The sequence below is a fragment of the Phodopus roborovskii genome, unplaced genomic scaffold, assembly GCF_943737965.1.
Source record: "Phodopus roborovskii unplaced genomic scaffold, PHOROB, whole genome shotgun sequence".
Lineage (NCBI taxonomy): Eukaryota > Metazoa > Chordata > Mammalia > Rodentia > Cricetidae > Phodopus > Phodopus roborovskii.
Window position 1 is genome coordinate 2,819,700 of NW_026125264.1, and position 23,994 is coordinate 2,843,693.

General features: G+C 42.1%; 1 protein-coding gene and 1 pseudogene across 3 annotated transcripts in view; one reads left to right on the top strand and one right to left on the bottom strand.

Annotated features, from left to right (window-relative positions):
* Tpx2 (TPX2 microtubule nucleation factor) overlaps window positions 1-21,094 on the bottom strand; it is a 46,411-nt gene extending 25,317 nt beyond the window's left edge. For 2 of the 3 annotated variants that reach the window (XM_051193137.1, XM_051193118.1), the window contains exons 1-4: window positions 20,973-21,094; window positions 18,515-18,604; window positions 4,951-5,126; window positions 795-917 (exon numbers count right to left, since the gene is read on the bottom strand). In XM_051193137.1, the coding sequence (XP_051049094.1) occupies window positions 795-917; window positions 4,951-5,059 (232 nt within the window). In that variant the 5' untranslated portion in view covers window positions 5,060-5,126; window positions 18,515-18,604; window positions 20,973-21,094. Of the gene's footprint in view, window positions 1-794; window positions 918-4,950; window positions 5,127-18,032; window positions 18,127-18,514; window positions 18,605-20,972 lie in introns of all 3 variants that reach the window. The other variant, XM_051193128.1, reaches the window with a different exon arrangement.
* On the top strand, window positions 4,031-4,144 carry LOC127229261 (uncharacterized; annotated as a pseudogene).
* Window positions 21,095-23,994: the final 2,900 nt, after the last annotated feature.

The window sequence follows — 23,994 nt, forward strand, 5'->3', positions numbered from 1 at the left end:
GTTTAAGACTCCAATCAAACAGCACTTATCCAGATAGTGACAGAGCTGTAATACACATGAACTCCTAATATCTTGGACTTCACACACAAGACGATGACCAAGATATACCCAGACAAAATCCCAGCGTGGATGGATAAGTGAGTTATGAAGTCCCACCCTAGCTGAGGAGAGCTATTGACAACTGATGGCTTGCTGGGAGAGGGGGTGTCAGTTTTCTTCAGGGATACGTCCTGAGAGGCCACCTATCCATGTTCCAGTAGATGATCCTACACTGGCAGCACTAATTGTGCTGGCTGGTGAAAGGTAGAGGCAGGCAGATCTCTATGAGGTTGAGGCCAGCCTGGTCTACCAGAAAAAAAGGTCCAGGACACACAGAGAAACCCTATGTCAGATAGATAGACAGACAGACAGACAGACAGACAGACAGACAGACAGACAGACAGCACTCAGGAAGCGCTAAAACTCAATGATAGCACTCAAACACTCATAAGGTCCTAGACTTATTCTCTAGCACTGTGGAAAAAAAGTCCGCAAATGAATCCTAAAGGTGAAATATAAAAAGAAAAATACAGTTAGATATGGTGGTGCCTATAATACCAGCACACAAGAGGCTCACAAGTCAGCCAGGGCCACAAGCAGATCTCTTCTCAGGAAAAAGAGAACATGGTTTAATGTACATCCACCATGAACTGAATTCACCCATTCACTAACAAACCAAAATTACAGCTCTGGGGGTTCCCTCAGAGCCCCAGCTCTAGTCCCCACCAGTATCCATCAAAGCTGTTTCTCCTTACCTGCTTTCAAAGGTGTGACGCGGCCCTGCTGTTGTTTGGATTTTCTCAAGGAAGTTTTGCCCTGAAAAAACTCTCCTATTCCATTCTTCCCAAGAATCTTGCTCCCCAAGTTGGCCTTCTCCTCTGTGAAATAATCAGTAAGGAGGGAAAACAAAGGAGAATCATGCATTAAAATGGGGAGTCAGGTCCATTTCCAGCACCTTTAGCCAAAACACAATTCTAGCAACTAACGGAAGGGGAGTGCAGTCAGGGACAGACTGCAAAATCTATTCCCAAAGCACTTGCAACATCCAACAAGGTCTTAAAGTAAAGGATAGTTGCTGATTCTGTATTCTTTTATCGTTGTTAAGATACATAGTTAAGGCCACACCAACAATATCTGGCCTTATCTACCACTTAAATACATCACATTCTCCTTGAAGAAAATTGTAGCCACCAGGAACTGTAAGACAAGGGACAGATTGTATTGACAAAGCGTGGGTGTGTGAGAGTGGAGTTTTCTCTTGGGTTCTGCTGTGACGGACTGTGTCAAGCCTCATGGGCGTAGTAGCCCCTGTGCATGGACATTCTGATTATAACCATGTGGAAAGATGTGATAAACTGAAAGAAAAGGAGAAAGAAATATACTAATATAGCTAAGATTATTTTCTAAGTATAAGATTTTTTTTTTCTTCCAAACTTTGCATTTAATTGTACTGCTATGCTAATATTCCCTTTCAGTGGATAGCTGGAAGGTAAAGAAAAACTTACAAAAAGAAATCTTCAGATAGTCCAGGTGTTACATCGGGTTGCAGTTTTATGAGGATGGACAAGACCACTCTAGGAGAGCAGGCCAGACTATCTGCTCTTCCTTCCAACAGAACCCTCTACCGAGAGTAATACCTAATTCCTTTCCCAGGAGAATAACAGAGACCATCTAATCTGAAGTCTGTATTTTAAGTGGTAAGTGCAGCAGCAATAGTCCTTTTTGTTCCCACCACACATTGATGTTAATGTCTCTTAATTAGGAAGATGGAGACAAGAAAAAGGAGTTATATCTACACATAACTTCAAGCTGGGGGCTGTCTAGATGGCTCAATGGTTAAGAGCACTGCTGCTCTTATAGAAAACAAAAATCCAGTTCATAGCATCCATGTTAGGCAACCCACAAATTAGGCTCTATGACCCCGGATCCCATCTCCTGGTCTACATGTGTACTGCATTCAGAGACATACAGAGAAATACAAATAAAAATCTTTAAAAAAAAATTTTTTTTTTTTTTGGCCTAGTTTTAGATTTGAACCACATCAGCGAACATCACAGAACTCAAATCTGTTTGTGGATTAGGTTATTAGTACCATAATGTCTCCATTTAAAAAACGATTTTGGAGCCAGGCAGTGGTAGCATATGACTTTAATCCCACCACTCAAGAGGCAGGCAGATCTGCCCTGACCACTCCCGGAAATTCCTCCCTTTTTTCCAGTCTGGTCTACAGAGTTCCAGGATATCCAGAGCTAAACAGAGAAACTCTGTCTCAAAAAATAAAAATAACAAAAAAAAAAAATTTGGGAAGTCTGGAATGAGGGCTCGGTGGTGGGAGTGTGTAAGTCTCTTCAGAAGACATGAGTTAGGTTTTCAAAACCTCATCAGGCAGTTCACAACTGCCTGTCATTCCAGATCCAAAGACCCCAAACCTCAGGTCTTTTGTAGGCAAATGCACTCACCCATAACAGATTGATGTAATTAAGCATATTTTAAAAACACAAAGAATTTGGGGGCTGGGAATGTAGCTCAAGTTGGTGGAGTGCTTGCCTACTATACACTAGTATTTAAAATGCAGTCCCAAGTACTGAATAATCTTGGAATGGTGGTATAGTCCAATAACCTCAGCACTACAGGGATTGAAATAGGACGGGAAGTTCAGATACATGAGACCATGATTTAAAAACAATAAATAAAAATTAAAAAATTAATTGAGACTCAATTTCCATCAAGAGGGAGGTGAAGGCCAGGAGCTGAAGACCTTAAGGCCAGATTTGACACTGTCTCCAAAAACTATAAAGCCTGAGGCTTGAGAGATATCAACGAGCCAGGCACAATCCAAGAGAAGATCTCTTGAGCATAGGAGTTCAAAGCTAGCCTCAGACACTGGCAATGGGTCCAAGATCTAACACTAATACACAAACTCCATTCATAAGAGAGATACCTTGCCCAGCCCAGACACAGGGGTGTGGAGATGGAGAGGTGTGTTGGTCCTACCTCAATGAGATGATGGGACAGATGTAGTAGACTTCCTAGGGGAGGCCTTCCCCTCTCTGAGGGGCAGACGGGAGGAGGGGAGATGGGAGGAGTGATAGGAAAGGGGAACTGGGATTGGAATGTAAAAAATAAATTAATAATTAAAATTTTTTTAAATAAAAATTTTAATTAAAAAAAAAGCTAACCTCAGAAACAGACACAAGACTGATCTCAAAAGAAAGCAACATGGAATCTTTGTGATTTTAGAATACTCATCATCTTGACTAAGATGCAAGCTACATGAACCTACACAAGTGACTGATAAAAACTACACACACACACACACACACACACACACACACACACACCCTGGAAAATCTGAGGCTGGCAGACTGTAGTTATGTCAGATACAGTCTATGCCCAGATGACAATGGAGTAGGTTTTATGTCAGAGAGACATGCTTGAATCCTCAAGTTTACTGACTTTCGCATAGTCAAAACCCACCCACAACTTCTGGCTCCCTAAAATAGAAAGAAGCTGTGCAATTCTTACAAGTTATTTTGTACTATTGCTAATTTAATACCACTCTTTAACATCTGCTTATAAGCCTTTCTATATAATTAAATATGCAGATGAAATGTGTTTTAATAACTTTTATAATTTGTAATAAATTTGTAAGTATTATAGCAAATGAAAGATTATACATACATTCATGACATTATTTTTGGATTTTTCTGATATTTCTAAGCTCTATAGTTCATCTGTAAATTTTTTCAGGTTGATTCCATATCCTATCCTCCTCCCCCCCTTCCGCGCGCGCGCACATGCGCAAAAAAAGCACCTATAAACTGGGTATGGTAATACACATCTATAATTCTAACTTTGGGGAGCTGAAGGCCATTCTAGTTTATACAGCAAGTTCAAGTCCAAACTGGGCTGGGCTATGCAGTGAACTAACAACAGGAAAGTAGGCAGGAAAGGAGAAAGAAAGAAAGGTGGGTGGACAGGCAGTCCAGGGGTTTGCTTCAGCAGAGCATACACTAAAATGGGAATGATTAAAAAAACAAAATAAGATTAGCATGGCCCCTTCACCAAAGATGACAGGCAAATTCATTAAGTATATCATATTTTTTGGAATTGCCTTTTTTTTGCTTCTGTTTCTGTAAAACTCTATTGTAATCCTAAATTATCAGTAAAGATGATGTTTCCATCTTTTGTTTGTTTGTTTTTTGGTTTTGAGATAGGGTTTCTCCATGGCTTTGGAGGCTGTCCTGGTACTAGCTCTTGTAGCCCAGGCTGGTCTCAAACTCACAGAGATCTGCCTGTCTCTGCCTCCTGAGTGCTGGGATTAAAGGTATGTACCACCAACACCCGGCCTATGTTTCCACCTTTTAAAAAAGAAAAAGAAATGCCAGCATTCAGTCTGAAACTGAAGCAGGAAGAACGCCAAGAGTTGTAGGCCACACTAGGCTACAATATGAGACATTATCTCAAAAAACCAAATTTTACATATGAATAGACTTATGTAGTTGAAAAGTTACTTTTTTTTTTTTTTTTTTTAACTAAATCATGGTGAGAAGGTGTCATGGTGTGGAAAAGAATGTATAGTCTAAGCAGGATAGATCTAGTTACTTTTTTGGAGTCTCTTGCTTTTTAATTGTTTAATGTTATTACTTATTTTTATGTGTATGGAGTATTTTGAACGCACATGTCTACATCACTCATGCATCACTCGCATGCCTGGGACCTGTGGTAACCCGAAGAAGGGATTAGATCCCTTGGGACTGGAGCCATAGACAGCTCTCAGTTACCATAGTGGATTTGGGAAAGAATAGCTCCTAAATGCTGAGTCCTCTCTCCAGCCCTTCTACTCTTGAAATGTCCTCAGTGCAAAACAAGATACTAATCCTTAAAATGGCAGAGAAAGTAGCAACTTACCAAACCATGAGTCTACATTTTCAGTATCTTCTTCGGCATCCAAAGATGAAAAGTTGATGAAGTTGGTGGGGGCATCAAATGAATAAGTAGTTGTTGTAACTTGAGACATTGTCCCCACTTAGTGCAGAAGGACAGCTTTTCCCAGGACTGTAACCCTCTATTCAACAGATGGACTTCTGATGAAAGAAATGGTTAGGAAAATTCGGTTGTACATCAATAATAAATATTGATCCCTACCAACTACTCTGGTTTTACAGTTCCTACTTAGAAAATCAGCTGGGGGGGGGGGGGAGAGGGCTGGAGAGATGGCTCAGAGGTTAAGAGCGCTGACTGCTCTTCCAGAGGACCCAGGTTTAATTCCCAGCACTTACATGGCAGCTCACAAGTGCATGTAACTCCAAGATCTAACACCCTCACACAGATATACTTGCATAAATGCAGGCAAAACACCAATGCACACAATATAAAAATAAATACATTATATTAAAAAAGAAAGAAAATCACCTGGGGCTGGGCATGGCATTACAGCCCTTTAATCCCAGCACTTGGAAGGAGATTAGTTGTTTTTTAGAGTTAGAAAGAAGCCAGTTCAGTACTGCGGAGATGATTCAACGGGGTAAAAGTGCCTGCCACCAAGCCCCTAAAAGCCACATGGTGGCAAAAGAGAAAACTGACTCCTGCAAGTTGTCCTGACATGTAGCATCTGTGCATACCCAAAAAGATAAATAAATGTACAAACTGTTTCCTTCTTTAAAGAAAAGACATGGGTGATCTGTTTCACTCTCCTATACTGGAGAGAAAGAACAAAGGCAAGAAAGAACTGGAAAGAATAGCATTTGGAGTGGTGAATCACAAACTTTGGTTTTAAGTAACGTTTCCTAAAGTGCAACAGAAGAAACTCTTCAGAAAGTGTTTGAGAAAGCAACTTGAACAAAGTGCCCAGAACCAACAGGGCAAATCTAAAGGCTATGCATTTATAGAATTTGCTTTATTTGAAGATGCTAAAGCAGCTTTAAACTCTTGTAATAAAATGGAAACTGAGGGTACAACAATTTGGCTGGAGTTACAAGGACCCAGGAGATCACCTAATGCAAGAAGTCAGCCATCCAAACCACTGTTTGTCAAGGGTCTGAGGATACCACTGAAGAGACCTTAAAAGAATCATTTGAGGACTCTGTTCGTGCAAGAATAGTCACTGGTCGGGAAACTGGTTCCTCTAGAGACTTTAATAGTGAGGAAGATGCCAAAGCTGCCAAGGAGGCCATGGAAGATGGAGAGACTGATGGGAACTAAGTTACTTTGGACTGGGCCAAACCTAAGGGTGAAGGTGGCTTTGGTGAGGCAGAGGTTTCGGGGACTGAGGTGGTGGCAGAGGAGGACGAGGTGGACTTGGCAGCAGAGGCCGGGGAGGCTTTGGAGATCAAGGAGGATTCTGAGGTGGCTGAGGAGGAAGAGACTTCAAGCCACAAGGAAAGAAGATGAAGTTTGAATAATTCCTTCCTAATCTTTCCCACTTTGTTTTAAAGAAAGGACTCTGGAGTTTTACACTGTTACTTGTTAAATGACAGAGCTTTTTAAGGCATTTCCAGAGACTTTTTTTTTTTCCCTACAAATAGTTGTTTGGGTTTTTGTGTGTGTGTGTGTGTGTGTGTGTTGAGGGTTGTAAAAGAATGTTTATCATGGTTTTTGTTTTGTTTTGTTTTGTTTTTGCTTCAGTGACTTTAGGACAAATTAATTAAAAGACCTAAATTTAGGGGGAAAAAGCGAAGTTGATGAGTACCAACAATCTGCCATTCCCTGCTGGTTGTTACATTCATGATTAATTTTCCCTCAGTCTGTCATTTTCTTGTTTCTAAACTTTCCTCCTGTTTTCACTCTGTGCCAGACAGCCACAGTGGTAGCTTAGCTTTAGCTCCTCTGAAACAATGAGCATCCCAGTTTGTACCAGTTAAGTCCATAAATGTTTTTCCTGGTAGTCTGCCTGCTCTGAAGACAAAATCCCATCTGAGTTGTATATATCATGGTGCTTAGCAGACGGCCTTCTGCATAGAAGAGTGAGAAATAGTTTTGCTAAGAACTGGTTTTCATTCTTTAGAAATAGTTTAAGAAAACTATTTCTGGGCTAGAGGTGTAGCTCAGCGGTGGTGGAAAGCAAACTTAGTATGCATGAGGATATGAGTTTGATCTCTAACAAAGGGGAAAAAATAAAACAAAACATCAAAGCCACAGCATGCATAAGTGAAAGGAAGAAGTCAACAATACAGACCTACCCCACTATGCCAACAAAAGTTTGCATTCCACTGTGTGCAAACCTAATAGGGTTAACACTCCCACTCTAGTTCTATCTAGGTAACAATAAAGCTAAAAGTAGCCTGGAAAACAGCCCAAAGGCCATGCTCACTGACCAATAATTGCCTATGAAAGCAGCCAGTGAGCTGTTTGTCCTAAAAGCATTCTGGGACAGGCCATCAAGGCTATGAATCCTAGCACTCAAAAGGTAGAGGCAGAAAAACTCTAGACAACCTAGAGTCCAGCCTGGTCTACACAGAAAATTCTGGGCCAGCAAGAGCTATATAGCAAGACAATATCTCAAAAAGAAGAAAACAAGGGGCTGGAGAGACGGCTCAGAGGTTAAGAGCACTGGCTGCTCCTCCAGAGGTTCTGAGTTCAATTCCCAGCAACCACATGGCTGCTCACAACCATCTATAATGAGATCTGGCACCGTCTTCTAGTGTATAACCATACATGCAGACAAAACACTGTATGCAATAATAAATAAATAATAGATCTTAAAAAAGGGGGGATTCTCTATCTTGGTGGGAAGTAACTATCAATAATATTTACATAAAAGTTACCCCCTCTCCTGGGACTCAGTGTAAAGGCATGTGCTACCACACCTAGCAACCTGTACCACATGAAGAGAGATCTGACCCTGGCAAACTATTCTCTGACCTTCATATGTGTGTCATCTCACACATTCACACACACACACACACACACACACACACAAATAAATAAGAAAAGAAACAAACAAAAAACCTTCTTTAAGCTGGGTATGGTAAAGGATGCTTTTAATCACACCACAGAAGACAGAAGCAGGTAATCTCTGAGTCCAGCATGCTATAAAGGGAGACCTGGTTGGGTCAGGGTTGGGAGGGTCAGGTCTCCATTTGCCTGTAAGCTAGCAAGCACTTCACTTGTTCCCACAGTCTTGACTTGCAGAAGTCTCTCTATTATGCCATTCTAAACTCTTCACTTCCGTTGTTTTGTTTGTTTTATCTTAGTTTTTTTGGTTGCTGTTCTTTTTTTTTTAAGAGAGGGTCTCACTATATAACTATGGAGTTTGATATGTACGAATTTGATCTGTACAACAGGCTGGCCTCCAAAACTATCAGTTAGCCTCTGCCTCCAGAGTGCTGGGATTAAACCCAACACCTAGCTTTTTTGTTGTTGGTGGTGGCAGTGAGGGTAAAGACAGGGACTTAAATAGCATAAATTGACCTAGAACTTGCTATGTAGATCCATATATACACACACACACACATACACATACACACTAGATACAAATTCATACCATAAAAATACATAAATGAAGAAAGGCAAACTTTTTTTAAAAAGACCATCAGTCAAGGATTTCTCTGGCAGTAGTTAAAATTCCCTGGTTGAAAGGAGAACATTTTCCTGCTCTTTTGAACAACTATGCTGGACGACATGGGAAAATCTTAAATTCCCATGATCTCAATGGCTAATTGAGGTCACTGGGAACACTTCCCAGGCTTGTCTAATAAAGACAAGCAGAGCTGGGGAAGGAAGAGACAGGAATGTAACAGGCCACAATCACACTCAGCTCTCTCTCAGGAAGCCCATGATCACTCCAGGGTAGGAAGCAGTTTGTTCTTTACTTAAGCCTCTTTCCTCTTCTTTTTCTTTTATTTATTTATTTTGGAATCCTTATTTATTTTTATTTTATGTACATGGGTGTTTTATCTGTTCAAATATCTGTATGCAGTTGTATCCTGAGGCCAGAAGATGGAGTAAGATTCACCTGGAACTTAGCTACCTTGTGAATGAGGAAGTCAAACCCAGATCTGTTGAGCCATCTTTCAAGGCCCTTTACTCTGGAGATAAGGTTTCCCTGTTGAACAGGCCTAGCTGCTAGGTGTTCTGGAACTAACTCTATAGACCAGGCTGGCCTGGAACTCACAGAGATTCCCCCTGCCTCTGCCTCCTGAGTGCTGAGATTAAAGGTGTGCACCACCAATGCCCAGCCTTTTATGCTATTTTTTGTTTAGATTGATCAACTCAGGAGACCACCCTACCAATTATGAAGTCCCACACCTCATAATTCCAACACTTGAGAGCCTGAAAGCAAGAGGACTTCCTCAAATTTAAGGACATCCTGGGCCTACATCGGTGAGCTCTAAGTCAGCCTGGGCTACAAAGTGAGACAGTTTCAGAAAAGAGCAATAAAAACAAACACCCTGCCTCAATGGGCAGTGGTGTCCAACGCCTTTAATCCCAGCACTTGTGAGGCAGAGGCAGGCATATCTCTGTATGAGTTCAAGCCCAGCCTGGTCTACAGAGGGAGTTACAGCACAGCCAAGACTACACAGAGAAACCCTGTCTCACAAAAACAACTAACAAGCAAAAACACCCTGTCTCTCCTCAAAATGGGATCAAATGAACAACTATGTATCCATTATCCCTTGAGAACTCTTCATTAAGGGCTGACAAAGGATACAAAGAAAACCTAAAGTAGGGCTGGGGAGGAAGCCCAAGGAGAAAGAGAGCAGAGGATGGAGGAGGGACCAGAGCACATGCAGAGTAACTGCTAAATCAAGACAGTTTCACAGCATAGCCTCACCACAAACAATAAACAGTAGGATGTCAAAATACCAAAAATTCAAGTCTGTTAGAGCCCAATGGGCTACCCCAGAGGTCAAAGCTGAAGGCAGCTGTTTAAATGAGGGCCCCGAGAACAGTGGGAACTAGATCCTCCCTGTGCCCCTTAATCAAGATTGAATTTCTGTCAACAGGTCTCACTGAAGGGGGGAGGGGGGGCACATATGTCAACCACATTCCCTTAAACGAATCTAGCAGGAGAATTAGCTTTATATTTCAAAATTATCTGAAACTGCCACAGAGCAGGCTCCTGGAAAATTACAAACATTCTCAGTAGAAAAATAGCCTTTAGCTGGGTCTGATGGCACTTTAATCCAGCACTGCTTGCGAAGCAGAGGCAGGTGGATCTGAGTTCAAGGCCAGACTGACTTACATAGCAAATTACAGGTCAGCAAGGGATACAGAGTAAGTCCCTATTTATACAAAAGAAATAAATGAAAAGTAAAAATGAATATATAGTTTTCTTTTAAATAGGGTTTCTTTGTGTGGCCTTTAAAAAAGTTTTTAATGAAAAATAATTCTATAGGAAATCATAGAGAAAAAAAAAAGTCTAGGGCTAGAGAGATGGCTCAGCTGTTAAGAGTACTGTCTGCTCTTCCAGAAGGAAGAGGTTTGATTTTCAGTGCCTACATGGTGACTTACAACCATCTGTAACTCTAGTTCCTGGGGATCTGACACCCTTTCCAGGCCTCTATGGACACCTACCTGGCAAGCACATAGTACACATCTATACAGGCAAAAAAGACCCACACAAAATAAAGCAGAAATATCCTTTAAATAAAGAAAGCCTACTCAGTATGCTATGAATTAGTATGCTATGTATAAACTAGTTCTTTATAAAATTGCCTGTTAAATATCACTCATCATATAGCCCATCCCTTTCCCAAAACACTGGGAAGATGTACATGTGTAATCCTTTCCCTTTAGATACAAGAAAATAGAGCCGGGCGGTGGGGGTGCACACCTCTAGTCCCAGCACTCTGTGGCAGATCTCTGAGTTTGAGGCCAGCCTGGTCTACCAACTGAGTTCCAGGACAGCTAGGGCTGTGACACAGGGAAGTCCTGCCTCAAAAATAAATAGATAGATAAGTAAGTGATGAATCTTTCTCTGGGGAAGAAATAGGTGAAAGGGGAAAACAAAACACACAAATGAGGACGACTGTAGAAGAAGCAGTAGAACCTGTGTCTACATTCATCTGAAGTTAGCCTCATGTTGCCTCTCTTCACTCACCCTCAAACCAAAAATAGCTGGCCTTGACAGGCTCTATAAATCAAAAGGTGCAGGTTCCGAAGGGGTGGGGAGCAGCACAGAGCACATTCTAGGCGGGCATGAAATTGCAGGCTAACAGCTCCTAGCAAAACAGACGGAGGTGAGAGGCCAAGCACCTCACCGCCCAATCGTGAGGCACAGAGGAGAGCTCGAGCTAAACTGTGGGTAATTCAAGAGAGGCCACAGAAGTTGAGGCTTAATCATTACAGGCAGTTAGTTAAAATCATCTCATCCAGACAAAGATGGTTTCTCACCAACACCCCCCTCCAACACACACACCTTCACAGGGGTAAGCGATCTTACTGCACTAACATACTTTCATTTTACGGAAGAGAAAAACAGCTAAATTTTTTTCCTTGTACATGAGGGATTAGAGTCAACAAATGGCAACAATAGCTTTGAGTATTAATCAAACTTACAAACTACATCTGAAGAAGGTTTAATGGGCTTTGTTTCCACATTTGCTAACTTCTATGTTGAAATTCGATCTGTTTACAGAAACAGATCTATGAAGCTTCCAAAACTGGGTCAATTTAAAATCCAGAAACAATCCCTCACCATCCAAACACTCACTGAACACTTGTTCTAATTCACCCTGAAACACCAAGCAAATGCATTTTCATTTCTTTCTCAAACTTACAATTCCAGCCAGGCATGGGGGCATCGTGAATGGAATCACAGCATTTGGGTGGCTGAGGCAGCAGGACAGCCATCAGTTCAAGGCCAGTGTAAGCTACTTGAGAATATGAGGCCAGCCTAAGCTATCTCAGAACAAGATCTCATCTCAACAGACCAGCAAAGAAAACAGAGATGGCTCAGTGGGTACAGGAACTTGCTGTGCAAGCCTCACAGCCTGAGTTTGGTCCCTAGAATCTATAGTGGAAGGAGGGAACTAGCTCCTAAAATTATTCTCTGGCCTCCACACACATAACATGGTACTCAAGCCCTTGAGTGCATTCTCATTCTCTCTCTCTCTCTCTCTCTCTCTCTCTCTCTCTCTCTCTCTCTCTCTCTCTCTCTCTCTCTCTCTCTCTCTCTCTCCCCCCCTCCCTCCTCTTCTCTCTCCTAAAAAATGTAAGTTTCATATTTTACTGAGTTGTTTATTTGTTTTGAGACAAGGTTTCTCTGTGTAGCCCTGGCTGTCCTGTAACTCCTCTGTAGAGCAGGCTAGCCTAGAACTCACAGAGATCTGCCTACCTCTGCCTCAAGTGCTGGGATTAAAGGTATGCACTGCCACCCGTGGTTTAGCAATGTATAACCCAGGCTAGCCTCAAACTCATGATCCTCCTGCCTCCACCTCCTTCAGCAAATCCTACCAGAATGCACCACCACAACCAGAGCTTTTTGTTTTTTTTAAAGGCCAGGCTGGCCTTGAACTGAAAACATAGACAAAGTTAGCCTTCTGATTCTCCTGCCTCAGTATCCTAAGTCTGGGACTACAGGTATATACCCCACTCTCATATCTAGCTAGTTATGATATCATTTTTGCTTGAAATATAGACTCTGACAAAAATCTGCAATGTCAGTCAAGCTAGGCATTGTGGCCCAGACCTGTAATACTAGCTACTGAGGTTTTCAGGGGGATCACAAGTCCAAGGCCAGGCTGGGCAACAGATTGAGACCCTGACTCAAAACAGAAAGTACAGACAGGACCAAGTGTGGTGACTCAGGCCTTTAATCCCTGAGCTCTGAGGCAGGCATATCTGTCTCAAAACACCAAACAAGGTCTCAAAAGGGGAGCTGGAGAGTTGGGTCAGTGACTAAGACTATGGGTCTCCCCCTTCCAGAGGATCTGGGTAGGATTCCCAGAACCCACATGGTTGTTCACAAAGGTCTATACCTCCAGTTCCAAGGGAACTGATGCCCTCTTCTGGCCTTCATGGGTACCAGCCACACAAGTGATGCACAGACATGCAGACAAAATACTCATATGCAAAACATACAATTCAAAATAAGCACAAAGTAATATAAAAATAATAAAAATTAAAAGTACAAAAAGGGTCGAGGCTAACCCAGTGGTAGGGTGATTTAAACTCTGGGTTCCACCCCCAGCACAGCAACAAACATTAGCTAGAACTTCTCTAAAAAGCAGGATAGTGACTTTACTTTTCCTTCTCCATGCTTAAGGACTTCCTTCTTAAAATATACATTAGCTTTAAAAGATGTTTAAGTTATTTAAACATTTATGAAGGAATTGGCTAACATTTTTTATTCCTTTGAGTGTAACTCACCATGGATACACACCTGCCTGGAGTCAGTGTGTCTCCTCAGCCCGCCTCCTGCAGCCTTGCCTCGAGGCGCCAGTCAATTCTCAACTCTCTTCTCAACTTCTGCAGTCCTGAAGACACTGCTCATTGAGAAACTAGAAGCAGCAGAAAGGCATTTTTAAAAGTTAAGAATAAACTTTAAAAATTTTAGTCAAGGGAGTTAGATAAATGGCTCAGTGGTTAAGTGCACTGACTGTTCTTCCAGAGGACCTGGGTTCAATTCCCAGCACCCACTTGGCAACTCACAACTGCCTGTAACTTCAGTTCCAGGGGGTCAGACACCTCACATAGACATATATGCAGGCAAAAACACTAATGCACATAAAATTAAATAATTTTAAAAAATTTTTGGCCAGACAGTGGTGGTACACACCTTTAATCACAGCACTCAGGAGGCAGAGGCAGGGGGATCTCTGTGAGTTGGAGGCCAACCTGGTCTACAAAGTGGTAGGACAGCCAGAGCTATTACACAAAGAAAGCCTAGCTTGGGAGAAAAAAAAATTAAAAAAATAAAAACTTTAAAACTTTTTATATGTATTTATGTGTATGAGTATTTGGCCTGCATTTATGTACATATGTATTTATGTATGTGCACCACATGTGTACCTAGTACCCTTGGAGGTCAAGGGGCAGAGGAGAGCACTGAATGCCCTGAGACTGGAGTTAGACACTGTGAAGCAACATTGAGACCCTCCAGTTAAAGCAGGAGCTTACAGAGGTCAGCTGGTTAAAGTTTTGACTCAAGCCCAACTCACAGTAGGTTCCGAGAATCCCCAAACTCATCTTGCAGTTCTAGCCCCAGCCCCAGAACCTATGTAAAATTGGGATAGATACACTAGAATGGAAAATTTCTCACATTGGTTCTCTGCCCTATGGAGTGAGAGCTATTATGGTTGGAAAGACTAAATGGAAGCCTTCAGTTACTTCTGCCACAGAAAATAGTGAATCAAAAATAGTATCACATCCTGGAGGATCCGCAGGATTTGGTGCCCACCATCAAGGGCAGGGGTAGAGAGCGTTCAAAAGTTGACTATTAAAACTCAATCAAACAGCCAGGCCAAGGGGATGGGGCACAACTTTTATCCCAGCCTGCAGGAGGCAGAGTCAAGGGGATCTCTTGAGTTTGAGGCCAGACTGGTCTATAGAGTAAGCTCCAGGACAACCAGAGCTACACAGGGAAACCCTGTCACAATAAACAAAACAAAAGAAAAAAAAAAAAAAAACTCAATCAAGTAGTGACTCTTCTGGCAGCTACTATATCAGATGCAGTGTTCCTACTTGAACCTTGGGCAGATTAACACCCCCCCACCCCCACCCACCCACCCCCCCACCCCCCCCACCCCCGTACAGGGTATGCAGGTATTGATCTAGCAAATGCACTTTCCCCAGTACCTGAAGGAATTTGCTTTCAGTTGGCAATGCCAGCAGTATACCTTTACAGTTTTCTTTTTTTTTTTTTTAGTTTTACCTCAAGGACATAGTTAACTCTCCAGCCTGTATCCTAACTGTGTCTTCCACAAAATATCACGTTGCTGCCCTACACTGACATCATTACGTCAACTGGACCAGTGAGCAGGGGATAGCAACTTGTTGGTAACACGTGCAAATCAGAGGATGGGGAATAAATCTACCACCCACCAAATTTTTTTTTTAAAGACAGGGTTTCTTTGTATTGTTTTGGAGCCTGTAGACCAGGCTGGCCTCGAACTCACAGAGATCCGCCTGCCTCTACCTCCCGAGTGCTGGAATTAAAGGCATTCTCTACTATTGCCTGGCTAATCCAATTGTATCTCAGTGAAATTCTTATGAGTTCAGTGGTGCAAGGCAAGCTGAGATATTCCTTCTAAGGTGAAGGATAAATTACTGTACCTAGCCCCTCCCACCACCAAGAAAGAAGCACACTGTTTAGAGGGCCTATTTGGATTCAGAACATCCCTCACTTGGGTGTTATTCTGGTCCTTATACCAAAATTTGCTAGCTTTAAGCAGGGCCTGGAACAGGAGAAGGTTCCTCAGCAGGATCAAGCTATACTGTGCAGGTTGTTCTAGCACTTGGACCGTATCATCTAGCAAACCTGACGGTACTTGAAGGGAGCTGTTTGGACCTTTTGGCAGGCCCCTATAGATGAATCACGTGAAACCTTTGGGGATTCTGGAGAAAGGCTTTGAGAGACATCTCTTGGCCTGCTATTGGGCCTTAGTAAAAACTAAAAGTTTGACAGTGGGCCATCATGTGACCTGAGCTAGCCATCAAAAGTTGAGTGTTATACAACTCATCAAACCATCAAGTAGGACATGCATAGCAACACAGCAACAATCTATTATGAATAAAAGCAATATATATATATATATATATATATATATATATATATATATATATGAATGATCCATTGAGCAGGTCCTGAAGGCACAAGCAAGTTACATGAAAAACTCCCATTACAATGCCATCAGCTGCCAGGCATGCACCTGTAGCCTCCTGGGGTATTCCCTATGATCAGCTAACTGAGGAAGAGAAGACCAGAGCCTGCTTTACTGATGGTTCTGTACATTATTCAGGCACCACCCAGAAATAGACACCTGCAGCATTTTACAAACCCTTTTTGGAACCATGCAAGACACTGGCGAAAACAAATCTTCACAGTGGACAGAACTTTGGGCAGTACTCATGGTCATACATTATATTGGGAAGGAGAAATGCTACGCATGGGCTGTAATCAATGGCTGGATGGTCAGGGACTTGAAAAGCAAGATATCTGGGGAAGAATTTTATGAACACATTTCTCCAAATGGGCAAAGGATATGAAGATACTTGTGTCCCATGTAGATGTTCATCAAAAGGTGACTTCACCAGGCATTGGTGGTACACACCTTTAATCCCAGCTCTTGGGAGGCAGAGGCAGGAGGATCTCTGTAAGTTTGAAGCCAGCCTGGTCTACAAGAGCTAGTTCCAGGACAGCTTCCAAAGCCAGAGAAACCTGCCTCACAAAACCAAAACAAACAAAAGGTGACCAGCTGTAGATAGGATGACCCATGCTGTGAACAGTCAGCCTCTTTCCCCAGCCCTTCCTGGCATTGCCCAATGGGTCCATGAACAATGTGGCCATGGTGATAGGGATGGAAGTTGTGCACAGGCTTGACAGCATGGACTTCCACTCACCACGGCTGACCTGGCTACAACTGCTGCTGAGTGCCAGATCTGCAACAGCAGAGACCCAGAAATGGCACCATTCTCTGGAGTGACCAGAGAGTGAGGGTGGAAGACTGACTGTATTGAACCACTTCCTTGTTAAAAGGACAGCATTTGTCCTTATTAGAGTACTTATTCTGGTTATGGGTTTGCCTTTCCTGCATATAATGCTTCTACCAAAGCCATGATCTGTGGACTACAGAATGCCTTATCCACTGTCATGGTATCCAACACAGTACTGCTTCTGATTATCTCACTTCACAGGCAGAAGTGCGACAGTGGGCCCACAATCATGGAATCCACTGGTCTTTACCATGTTCCCTATCATCTGCTGGCCTGATAGAATGGAATGGCCTTTTGAAGACAGTTACAGCACCAATTAGGTAGCAGCAGCATGGAGGGCTCGGGAAGGATTCACCAGAGGGCAGTATACAGTTTGAATCAGTGTCCAATATATTCTCCCATACCCAGGATTCATGGGTCCAGGAATCAAGGCATTGAAAAGGAAATAGTTCCACTCCCTATCACCCCTAGGGAAATTTTTGCTTCCTGTTCCCTCAACCTTAAGTTCTGTTGGCCTACAACATTTGATTCCAGAGTGGGTAGCACTCCTGCCAGGAGCAACAGCAAATATTCCATTGAACTGGAAGTTCAGATGTCCCCTGGCCACTTTGCTAAGAAAGGAATAACAATGTTAGGAGGAGTGATTGATTCAGATTATCAAGGAGAAATTGGATTGTTTTTCCAAGTGGAGATAAGAAAGATTTTCCTGGAGTTCAGGAGATCCTTTAGGGCATCTCTTGGTGCTACCATATCCTGTGATTAAAGCCAATGGGAAACTATAACAATCTAATCCAGAAAGGATGAAAAAGGGCACAGATCCTTCGAAAATGGGTCACTCCTCTAGGAAAAAGACCAAGAGCTTACTGAAGATAGAGGAAATACAGAATGGTTAGTAGAGGAAGGTAGTTAGTTATACACACCAGCTAAGGGTATAAACACCAGCTAAGACTATCCTCAAAAATGAGGATAATTGACATGAATGTTTCCGTCATATTTTGTTTTTGTGTGGATTGTGTTTCCTTTCCTCAATTTCTTTATCATGCACTGTAGTATCAATTAAAAGATTATCAGTAGTTATCATAATAAAGTTATGAGATTCCAAAAGAATGTCCCTCAAGGGATACTGCCATCCATTCTAACATTCATAATGCACTTGTGGTTGTATGCTGGATAGTTATATCATGTTGGGTCTATTTATAACCTGGTTATTTTCATTTGGAAATTAATCATGACATATATGATGTGTGTCAAGTTCACAAGGGATCAACTTGTGATGGCTATTGGTTGTCAACTTGACTACATAGAGAACTAACTAAAATCCAAGCAGCTGGGTATACCTGTAAGGGATTTTTTTTTTTTTCCTTAATTAAATCATTTGACATGTGAAGACCCACTTTTAGATGAAATCTCTTGATGTTGGAAAATACACCTTTAATCCAGATCTTTTTGAGGTGGGATTCACCTTTTGATTCACCTTCTGCTGGCAGCCTATATAAAGGACATGGAAGCAATTATTGTCCTTGCCTTCTTGCTCTCACAGGTAAATTCCTTCACTGGCCCACTTCTTCAGGAATCTGAAGACCAGCTGAGACATCCAGCCTCATGAACTGAACAATTACTGGGTTCTCCTTTTGGTGGACAGTCATTGTTAAATTAGCTGGACCACAGCCTGTAAGCTATTCTCTAATAAATGCCACACATATATCGCCATTCTATAAATTCTGTTTGTTTAGAGAACCCCCACTAATACAACACCTTTCTTTGTTTAATTTCATCTTTTTCTTATAAAGGACCTTGGGCTGCTGATTTACATGTCTCTGTCTCAAATACAAATCTATCTACACAATAACTCAGGCTAGGGGTAGAGATGGCTCACCAGGTTAAGGGCACTAGTCGTTCTTTCTTAGAGGTCCTGAGTTCAATTCCCAGCAACACTGTGGTGGTTCACAACCATATATAGTGGGATCTGATGAATAAAATAAGTAAATTAAAAAACAAAAAAAAAACCAACACCTTAGGCTAGTCAATCACACCATTATTAATTCTGCTTCCTAAAGCAAAAACAGTAAGTCTGTGAAAGGATACATAATTTTTCCCATTCTTCTCCCAAAAGTTTAAAACAAAACAAAAAAGTCTTTTTAAATAGTTTTTTTAAAGGGAAGAATCTAGGTACACAGGTTCTCACTATAGGAAACAAATCCAAGAATAGCTAAAGGAAAAAAATATATATAGAAAGGAAATGTCAAACTCAGTCCTACTTTTCCATATAACTTTCTCTTGACCAAACAAACTTAATTATATTTGCAAGATAATATGATGAGAATTTTGTTCTAACTCCAACATTAGCATAAACCTGGCCAAAAGAAAGCTTTTATTGAGCTAGGCAGTGGTGGCACATGCCTTTAATCCCAGCAATTGGGAGGCAGAGGCAGGTGGATCTCTAAGTTGGAGGCCAGCCTAGTCTACATACAGAGTTCCAGGAGGCCCAGTGCTACACAGAGAAACCCTGTCTTAAAGGGAGGAAAATGCTTTTATTTACATACTAGAAAACCTCAATTTGCCAACCCACTTAGTATATTCCAGTTTTTCACACTTGCTATTTTGCTGTCAACTCAGCAGGGCATTCCTATCCATCCAATTCAATAGAATGCAACCTGATGGTTCACATCCTGCCCAGCCAATCCCTGCTTTTCAAGAGTCAGCTTATGTCCCACACACTTCATAAATCTAACCTTTCCTGTATTAAGTCTCATCCATCTCCTCACCTCTAAATGTCCAGAATCCTTACAAAACAAAAACAATGTTTTACTTATATAATAGTAACTTACCCAGTTTCTGTCTTAAAAATAAAACTGGTAGAGTTCTTGTTTAACACACACAAAGACCTGGGCATTGAGACCCCAGCACCTAGTGTGGTAGTGCAAACCCAGCACTCTGGCCCTGAAGGAAGGAGGATTGGGAGTTCAAGACCAGCCGATGCTACAAAGTTTCTTTCAGGCTCATGTTGGGCTACAACAAGCCCCTGTCTCAACAGTAGTAATCATTATTATCATTTCACACACACTCAAAGGACAGAGTACCCCAGCTACTTCCCCTACCATTAGCAAGATACTGGGTTCAGACCCTATTAACACACACACACACACACACACACACACACACACACACAAAATCAACCATTTGGGCCTCAGGCATACCAGAAAACCCTTGACTATATCATGTATCTGTATACATACAGTATCTAACATCAACTAACCTAAGCACACAATATACTCTCAAAGGTCAATCAGTTGGTTCAGTTGGCTAAAGGCCACAATAATTTTAAACCAAAAATGGCAAATTGATACCTCTGAACAGGCACTTAAATCAACAAAGGATATATAGCATGATTTGGGGGGGGGAGGGTGGTACTTGACAGGTGTCATAATACACGGAAGCTAACACACAAGAATATTCTTACTAGCCAGCAGGCCTTTAATCCCACCATCAAGGCAGTTCTTTGTGAGTTTGAGGCCAGCCTAGACAACATGAGTTCCACGACAGCTAAGGCTATGTGTTGAGAGACCCTGTCTCAAAACAAGAAAAAGGATAGTTCTTTAGTAGTTTGGGGTTTTTTGTTTTTGTTTTAATATGAGAAAAAGTCAAATAAAGACAAAGGGTGTGAAGATACAAGTTAAGGATAAACCAGGAAGTTGGGGGTGGGGGGAGAAGCAGAAATAGTTTGGTGGGAGTCTTTGCTACTGAGAAAATTATATGCGATTACAAATCAAGTTTTTATCTGGGTCTTCCCCTCCAACCTATAAATGTCCCAGGAAAGGAAGATAAAAAGGCAGAAAGACATAATGACTCGATACAAAGGAAAAGGGCAGTAAGGATAACATAAAGTGAATTTTATATCACAAACAGAAGACAATCAAAGTGTAATAAACTCTACTTCAAACGTGTTGGCTGAACCCCAAATGTACTGTCCTATCTCAGACAAAAGCGTTTGGTGGCGATCACATCTCTTCTCTACAATGCTACTTAAGGGCAGGCCTCGGGTTCCTTCCCTAAAGTAATGCGAAGAGCTCTTAATGCAAAGTGTAGTGTGGAAATTGGAAAGCGGTGCTTAAACGAACAGTCGTTACCATTGAGTACCAGTCAGCCTGGAGCAGCCTCTGCTCCGGGGTTCCCACGAATACCGACTCCGAGGTTTGACCGCAAAGCCCCGGCCACCGAAGCCCACGCGCTATCTAGGCTGTCAGGACCTGCCCCCGAGGATCCCCGACCTTTCGGAAACCTGGAGGACTGGCTCCCGGCGCAACGCTGCTCCCCCTCACTTTCCCATCACTTACCAGGCTTAGCCTTGCACCGAGTCTCAGAAGGCAGCGGCACCCCGTCCGCCTCGGGACTCAACTGGTACGGTTGAAAATTTGAACTCAGGAACCCGGTCGAATGCACCAATCCGAGATCCGGGAACAGGCAAACTCCGCCCTCTGATTGGCCTCGGAAAATGCAGCAACACCGGAAGGTAGGAGGCGGGCCAAGCTGACAACTGGCCGGAGAATCTAGCACATATGGGTACATAATGAAACGACTACAAAACCCAGAATCCTCTGCTTCCCATTTGATTTTGTTTGAGGTTGGGATGAGGTGCGAGGTTGTTTGTTTTGTTTTGCAACAGGGCCTCTTGGAGCCCAAGTTTGCCTGAATCCTGTGTGACTGAGGATGACTTTAAACTATTTATCCTCCTCCTTCCCCCACTTCCCAAATGCAAAGATTTCAGGTGTGTATAATCATCAGTCTAGGCTTGTTCTTACTTTATTGGGAGAATTGGTACTAGACGAAGTGAGACCTTTTAAGTATATAATAGCGGTTAAATATATAATGCATCCTAGACCTCTCGGAATTCACGGAAGAAAATTACTGGTTTGTTTTTGTTTGTTGAGAGGTCGGGAGTTCGAGACTGCTTCTCTGCATTAACAGCTCTGGCTCTCCTCGGACTCCAAAGCGATCCACCTTCCTCTGCCTCCAGAGTGCTGGGATTAAAGGCGTGCACCACCACACCTGGTCTTTTTACTGTTTTTAAAGGTTATTCTCTCCACGTTTACTCAGTGTTCCCTACAAGGAACCCAGTGTGTTAGCATTAACCTTTGATCCCAGCCAGCACTCAGAAGCCAGAAACAGGGTGAATCTCTAAACCAGTCTGGTGTGCACAGTAAGTTCCAAACCAGTCAGGACTCTTTAAGGACACCTTGTCCCAAAAAACAGAAAGAAAACCACAGCGTCCTACACTTCCTTCCAGCTCTGTAACTATGGGTCTCCATATTCTGTTCAGTCCCAGACCTGCCCTAACGTTAACTGGCTAAAAGCAAAGTTTCTGTGATTTCTTCTTTTCTTTGAAATCCCAACTGTATTATTATCTTTAATACTACTCATCCCTATATTTTAAAGGAAAGCAAAGACTGAAAAAAGGTTGAAGAATAAGCTGGGCAGTGCTGGCTCATGCCTTTAGTCCCAGTACTCAGAGGCAGGCTGATCTCTGAGTTCAAAGCCAAACTGGTCTACAGGGTGAGTTCCAGGACAGCCAGGGCTACACAGAGAAACCCTTTCTTAAGAAAAAAAAAAAGTGAATAATAGGAGGGGGGCAAATATGAGTTATGTACAATGATCTATAAAGCATTTTATAGACATAATGAAACACAGGTTATATACTAAACATTAGAAGTTTGAGTAAACTTTATAAGGTCATGTAAGTGAAGGAGATAGTATTTGAATGTTCTGTGCATGTGTGTACATGTGTACAGAGGCCAAAAGTCAACCTCAGGTACCTTCTTCAGTGGCTCTCCACCTTATTTCCTGAGGAAGGGTCTCTCTATGAACCTAGAACTCATTGATTCAACTTGCCGGCAAGCGCCAGAGATCTTCCTGTCTCCAACCCCCCAGTACTGAAATTGTAGGTGCTCAATTCTGTACATATGGGTGCTAGGGATTGAACAGGCACAAGGAACAAGCACTTTACTGACAGAGTCAATTAGGCAATTAGAAAATATCAAAAGGGATTTTTTGAAAGATTTATTTATTTGTTATGTACATCGTTCTGCCTGCATGTATGCCTGCAGGCTAGAAGAAGGCATCAGGTCTCAACTACAGATGGTTCTGAACCACCATGTGGTTGTTGGGAATTAAACTCAGAACCTACTAGAAGAGCAGTCAGTGCTCTTAACCACTGAGTCATCTCTCCAGCCCTTAAAAGGAATTTTTAAAATACCCTATGTATTTATTTAAGACTATGTCTTGCTCTCCAGCCCAGCTGGACTCACACTCAGGATCACAGAATGAGAAAATATCTTTACCAATTATACATCTGATATAGTTAGCATCTAGAACACATAAAGAATTTTTGAAAGTTGAACATCTGTAGTGAGATAGTCACTGACCATGGGCGTGGTCAGTGCCACAGAATGACTATCTCACTACAAACATCAAGAAAACAAATAACCCAACTAAAAAATGGATACAGAACTAAGTAGAGACTTTTCAAAAGATGAAACACAAATGGCTGAGAAACACATAAAGAAATGTTTGAAATTCCAATTAAAACTACTTTGAGATTTCTTCTTACTGCAGTTAGAATAGCCAAGATAAATAAAAACACGTGCCGGTGCGGGTATGGGGAAAAGAAAACACTTATTCAATGCTGGTGGGAGTCAGTGTGGTGGTTCCTCAGGAAACTGAGAATCAGTCTACCTCAAGCCCCAGCTAGCTATACCACTTTGTGACATACCGAAAGGATTCTACATCCTTCCAAGGAGATACTTGTTTATCCATGTTCATTGCTGCTCTATTCATAGCATTCTATTCTAATCAGGAATTGCAAACAGCCTAGTTGTCCATCAACTGATGAATGAATAATGAAAGAGTGATACACTTATACAATGTAACATTATTTAGCTGTTAAGAAAAATGAAATTAGGCCAGGGGTGGTGGTGCCTTTAGTCCCAGTTTTGGAGTCAGCGGCAAAAGGATCTTTGTGAGTTCAAGGCCAGCCTGGTCTACATACTGAGTTAGGACCACCAGAGCTAAGCAGTACCCGCATCCTGCCATCCTGCCAGGTGTGGTCCACAGCTACAACTTCAAATGGTACCTGCTCCTGTGGTTGATTGCTTGAGAATGGCCCCCATAGGCTTAGAGGTTTAATATTCAATCTCCAGTCTTTAGAACTATTTGGGAATGATTAAAGGTGTGGCCTTGTTGGAGGAGGTGTGTCACTGGGGTCAATCTTTGGGGTTTCAAAAACTCCTTGCACTCCCAGTGTCCACTCTGCCTCCTGCTTATGGATGGAGATGTGGGTTCTCAACTACTGCTTTAGCTGAC